Below are 6,000 nucleotides of genomic sequence, written 5' to 3'. Positions count from 1 at the left end.
CTCTGCAGTTGTCTAGACCCTGACTTCCTTCAGTCCAAGGCAGCACGCTAACCAGCAGGCCCCCCAGCCCAGGTGCAAGGGTTCCAGGGGAGGCAGGGCTGTGCTACAGCTCTCCTGCTCTCCTGCCCAAGTTGGCCCTGACCTTGGAGCTCAACAGTTCAGTCAATCTTCTTCCCCCTCCTTTGCAGCATATTTCTTAAACCAGAACTAATGTATTCTGGACACAGAGGTCTCCAAACCAAGACAAAGAAAATTTGAAATATCTGAGCAAACAAAACCACTTTTCTTAAAATCTTCAAGCCAAAAGGGAACGTGCAGAAACATTTACTCACTTTCCAAGCTGTCCATATTTTTCACTTGATGAGCCCTTAAAGAAGTGTTCCCCCAGTTCAGAAATCACCCAAGCAGGCACCGCCTGGCCTGTCCGGCTAGAGCTCCTGACCGCTCTTCTGCGGGGGAGTTTCTGCCTTTTCTTCTTGGGGCCTCTAAATTCTTCCTTGGCTTCTCAGGCCTAACAGTGTATTTTGATGCACAAACAGGAATTAGCCCCTTCCTTGGTCCTTAAGGGTCCACCACGGCCAGGGCCCAGACCTGGAGCTTTCCCTCACCCTGGGTGTCGATGCAGCCTGCAGGCCCTCTCTCTGCGCTTTCCGCTTTCCTAATGGGCTGGTCTCTCAGGGCTAATTCCTGGGAGCCCCAAAGATGTGCAAGGCCAGGAGGTGGGCCTGGGTCAGGAGAGTTAGTGGGAAGACACCTGAAGCATACAGGACGGATGGGGGTGCCTACCCCCACTGTGGGCCCAGGCAGGGAGCTGGACTAAGGCATCTGGGTCTCCCCATCCCGAAGGCTTACCCATAGTTTGGGATCTGGGACCACCATCCCTTGTTCAGACCTCACAGCTCCCCCCGCCCCTTTTTCCCCGGTAGACTTTGTGTCCTCGGCCCCTTCGGCTGACCCGGGTTCTAGATGCCCTGTCCGGGCCGAGTGGTAAGGTGGGGCGCGGCGGCTGGGCGGGGACGCGGGGTGCGCGGGTGCAGCGCGGAGGGCGCGGCGCCTTTAAGGCCCGCGTCAGGCCGAGCGAGCGCAGGGGCCGGGCGGCGGGGCGGGGCCTCGGCGGGGCCGCCGCGCGGCTTCACCTGCAGTTCCGAACGCGCGGAACAGAGGCGCGGGCGGCTGAGAGGCCGGCGGACGCACCCGCCCGAGGGAGCCCGCCGCCGGCCGGACTTGGCCTCGCTCCCGGAGCCGGGCGGCAGTCGCGGCGGCGCAGCCTGGCTGGAGGCGCTGGGCCCGCTTGAGCGGCGGCGGCAGCGATCGGAGCGGCGCGATCGGGGCGGCGGCGGGGAACGGGCTCCGGGCGCCAGGCATCGGGCGGGCGCCGGGGCGCGGCGCGGCGGGGAAGATGACCGTGGGCTCCGGCGTGCTCCTCGTGCTGCTCTCGCTCTCCGGCGCGCTCCGGGTAAGTTGCGCCTCGCGTCCGGGCCGCTCGGCAGCCCAGGCAGCGCGGGGCCGCCCCCGGAGCTGGCGGGGCGCGCACTCGCCCGGCGGGGCTTTCCCGGGCTTCCCCGGCCCGCGCCGGGCGTCCCCGGCGCGCGCACCGCTGCATCCAGCCGGCTCCCGCGCTCCGCGGAGCCGCCTGCGGTCGGCAGGAGCGAGGAGCCGCCGGGTCAGCGGGGAGCGGCGGTGCGTTGCGGAGTGCGGGACGCGGGGAGCTCTGCCCGAAGCGGACCCGCCGAGCATCCCTCAGCCACCCCAGGTCCGCGGCCGCTGCCCCGGAGCTTGGCTCTCCCGCGCTGGGGCAGGCTGCCCGCTGGCGGAGCCGGCGAGCCCTCCGTCGCCCGCTCGCCGCGCTCCTCCGGAGTTGGCGAGCCCAGCCCGGGCTAGGGCTGAGGACGAGGGGAGCTGGCGGCGGCCGGCCGGAAATCAGGGTGTTGGGGACACCCGGTCTGGCCGCCCCTGCTGGGGGCCGGTGCTCCCGGCGCGGCGCCGCCTCCGTCCTCGTTCTCTGGGTGCTGGCAGGAGCCGCCGCTGCTGGTGGGCGGCGAATGTGGACCGAGGGGCATTTTCGGCGCGGACTTCCCGCGGCGCCTGCTGCAGCCAGTGTTCGGCGGGGCCCTCGCGTCTCGGAGCGGGGCCGGAGAGCCAGGCGCCAGGCAGGAGCAGGGTGAGGTGCACCCGGGAGCGCGGTCCGGGCGCCCGCCTTCTTCCTGCGGAGCCCCGCGAGCTCTGTCCCCAGCCCTGCGCTGCGCCTGCAGGGTGCAGGTCCCGAGGGCAGCGTGCAGGCTGCGCCGGGGGGCGCCCCTAGGGTAAGGCAGCGGGGCCGCGAGAGTTGCAGGAACCCCCTCTCGTGGCCGATCGGCCTCGCTGCTCCTCCAGGGCCTCGCTGTTGTAACCTCGGAAATAAACAAGTGCCCGCGGCCGGAGGCCCGCTCTGCGGCTCGGGGCGCTTGGGTGCGCTCGACCCACGCCCGGGCGGGTGGAAACTTTCCTGGGCGAGTTAGGTATCCCCGGGCTTCGGTCCTATTTGGAGCTTCGTTCCCGAGGCACGGAGCCGCGGTGTGGAGCTTTACCCGAGGAGTGACCCTCCGCCCTGCCCTGCCTCCCCTTGGTGCTTTTTGATGGGGGCGCCGCGTCCAGGCCGGCGTGAGGGTCCCGGGAGCTGCGGGCTGGGGCAGCCTCCGGAGCCGAGGACGGGCGGGCGGCGGCGCGCAGGCCTGGAGGAGGCGGGGAGGTGCGTTCCGCTTGGTGGCCCCGCGACGGCGCGACTGCGGGGTTTGGGCTGCGCCCCTGCTCCTGCGCTCGCCGCGGGGCCGGGAGCTGTGGCGTTCCTTCTTCTGACGCGGGGCTGGCTTCCCGTCGCACATGCAGCCTCTCCCTCCGTTCCCCATCCCTACGCAGCTGACCTAGCTGCCACTCCCCGAAGCCTGGGAGGGGCTCTTCGCTCACCTCCACACTTCCCTGCCCTCCCAGCGATCAGGGTTCTAGACCTCCCACTGGGCAGGATAGCCCAGGGTGCGCCGGGGGACAGGACAGGAGGACACCCACCTTCTTTGGTCAGTTAGGGAAGCTCTGGCCTGGTTAGGCTGGAGATGAGGGCTCCAAAAGTGGACAAGCGTCCAAGAAGTGGAGGGTGGGTGGAAGCCTCGGCCGCCTCCCTGCAGCCTTCCCGAGAGCCAAGCTCCGAGGTGGAGCTGAGTCTTGGAGAATCTCCTTTCCTGCCCTGCCCCTCTCCTTCCTCCTGGCCACCACAGGGAGGAGAAGGCCTGCTGGCCCACCTCGGCCCAGGCCTGAGCACTGGGGTGGGAGGGTGACACGGCCCTGGCAGGAGCCTGCTCCCTTGGCTGCCCCTCCTCTGTGTCTGCATTTGCTAACTCCTGGCTCTGCTGCTGGACAGTCCTCAGACCTTCCCTTCTGCCACGTGTGGGTGAGGCCCTGACAGGCCCTCAGCCTCGCCATCCGCCGGCCCTCCCTCCCTGCTGCATGCCCCCTGTCCCCGGCCAACGTGGAGACCACAGGGGCAGACCCCAGGTTATGTCTGGGAGGGGGCTCTGGTGGACCAAGGCTTGTCATAGCTGGAGACCTTGCATGCAGGAGGCCCGACTAAACGTGGGTTGGATGCAATTTCCGTGAACCTGTGTTTTTTCTGACCTCTCTTGTTTTTGTTCTCAGGCCCACAATGGAGATCTTACAGCCAGGGAGACCTGCAAAGCTGGATTCTCTGAAGAAGATTACACGGCATTAATCTCCCAAAATATTCTGGAAGGAGAGAAGGTCCTCAAAGGTAAGGCAGACATGTAAATGAAATGGCATACCATGCTCTGGATTAGGGAAACATTACCACCCACAGAAAAAGAGGCTCGGCTGGCTTTGAGCCAGGCTCTTTGCAAAAAAAAAAAAAAAAATGGTGGAGAGGTCAGTGGAGGTGCAGCTCGGTCCACCTAAATGGCCTTTTGCATCACAGGTGAATGGTTCAGAATCCCTGTCATTTTTGAGTGAGGTGAATCATTTCCTGGGCAACAAACTGGAATTCGGATGTAGCGTCACCCAAATAATGTGCAGAGAGAGAGAGACCTTCTTACCAAGTATTTCTGTGTATGAAATTCTGGATTCTTAAATTATCCCTGCTTTGAAATGCATGATAAAGCAGACGATGTTGTTGGGGATGCAGTAAATAAGCCCACAGACGTTCTGTTCGCAAATGTGCCATGAGTTTTCATTACTGTCCCACTGACAGCACGGAAACACACGTGCAGGAGGGAGCTGCCGGTTAGCTTTATTGTAACTGCAGGACGATATCCACATTTGTGATGGGGAAGTCAGAGGCAGCTTCAGAACTCAAATGACAATTGATCATTCTGCATATCGACCTGTTTCCCTCTCAAGACAAACTAACTAACCTTTGTATTTGCATGGGAGGGGAAATAAATCAGTTCTTCCTTCCTTGAGGTTTCAAAGTGGCACCACAAACACCTCGGCGCGTGCCTTCCCTCCCCGCATCGGCTTCCCAGAAGCGGCTGTGTTTAGCCGATTCCAAAGTGATGGAGGGAACAAACTTTAGTGGAAGCATCAGAGCTAAGTTTCAATATTCAGGGCAAAATCATGCTCAGGCTGCTGACTTCCTGCCCAGTTTTCTGTTTTAGGGAATACAGCGTCCCCGCCACGAGCACCGACAGCAGATCCTTCGTGTGCGGGGGAACGCTCACAGAGTTGGTTGATTCTTCACATCCTGTCTGTGGAGACAGCTCGTTGACCTACTGTGTGTGCCTGGTTATGTTAATCAGGATCTTACTTTGCACCGAGTCCAGCTTTTCTAACTTATTTGTTGTCATCTGAGTTGACTATTAATATAGGGGTGTGATACTATTGACTCTTTCATTGATTATCAAAAAACAAAAAACAACAACAAAAAAACCCAACCTCTTGGCAGTTGGCCTAGAAGCGGGCTGGGTATGCTGTGGGAGTGAGCATCTATGGTAAGAGTTTTCAAGAGATGCTTTGTTAATTGCACAGTGTGTGTCATTTTAGACCGCCTTTCAGGATCTGTGGGTTTATGAGAATCCCTGTGTGTGCACAGAGAAGGCCCGGAAGACTCTCTCACTCTCAGTGCAAATCAGGGGCGGCTTACTGCAGTCCTGCTGTTTGTGTGTCCTGAGGCTGGCATCCTTGCCACCTCCCCAGTATGCAGCTAAGCTTAAGATCTTGGCATATCAATTTTACTCAGGAATTTAAGAAAAAGTACCTCTATTTTTGTAACAACAGGTGCTACCTACTATGGAAGAGAATGACAGATGATTCTCTTACTTTTCTTAATAAAATGTAAGATTTCCGACTAGCATCTCCTCTCTCTCCTGGTGCACTGTGCGGGTCCAGGCTGACCTGCCCTCTGCTCCTAGCCCATGTGATGGGGAAGCCTTGGTCACTGGCTGGATGCTGGCCTGCCCCGTGTGCCCCAGGAGTCCATCATCGTACGTGAACTTGGACCAGCTCACGGACTGTGTGGATGCAAGACTCATATTCTCGGCACTTACTTATACCCGCGATGAGGCCCAACCCAAACCTGGTTGAGGGGGAAATCACAGAGTATCTCCCTCACCTGCGTGTGCCACTCCCTCTGTGTTCTCAGGGACAGAGAGGTTTTATCTTAGAAATAATTTTACACATATGGAGGCAAAAGCTACCACTGCATACACTCAAGCCACGGCAGATAAAAACCTTTGTTTATGTAGAAAACTTTGCAAACGACAGGACCACAGTGAAGATGCATGTGTCGAAAATAAGTAAGTGGCCCAATATTTCTGTTATCCTGGTAGGAATCAAGTTAAATAGATAATGACTACTTACAATTGAGTTATGCCAGCGGAGAGAGCTTAACCTTAATTTGACAAGCAAAGCTTCACAGAGTCCCCGTTTTATTCTAAATGCGCCATAAGCCGTTAATGACCGCTTTGCGGTTCCTTCTCTTTGCCGGAGTAAGCTCACCGGCAGCCCCAAACATCCAGGCTC

At 59.6% G+C, this 6,000-nt stretch overlaps 1 protein-coding gene across 2 annotated transcripts in view; it reads left to right on the top strand.

Annotated features, from left to right (window-relative positions):
* The first annotated feature begins 1,141 nt into the window (after window positions 1–1,141).
* CDH4 (cadherin 4) overlaps window positions 1,142–6,000 on the top strand; it is a 558,830-nt gene continuing 553,971 nt past the window's right edge. The window contains exons 1-2 of one of the 2 annotated variants that reach the window (XM_029219930.1): window positions 1,142–1,456; window positions 3,667–3,778. In XM_029219930.1, the coding sequence (XP_029075763.1) occupies window positions 1,400–1,456; window positions 3,667–3,778 (169 nt within the window). In that variant the 5' untranslated portion in view covers window positions 1,142–1,399. The remainder of the gene's footprint in view (window positions 1,457–3,666; window positions 3,779–6,000) is intronic. The other variant, XM_029219931.1, reaches the window with a different exon arrangement.

The sequence above is a fragment of the Monodon monoceros genome, unplaced genomic scaffold (assembly GCF_005190385.1).
Source record: "Monodon monoceros isolate NGI ecotype Baffin Bay Population unplaced genomic scaffold, NGI_Narwhal_1 Super_Scaffold_13, whole genome shotgun sequence".
Lineage (NCBI taxonomy): Eukaryota > Metazoa > Chordata > Mammalia > Artiodactyla > Monodontidae > Monodon > Monodon monoceros.
This window is presented reverse-complemented; position numbering and strand designations above follow the sequence as displayed.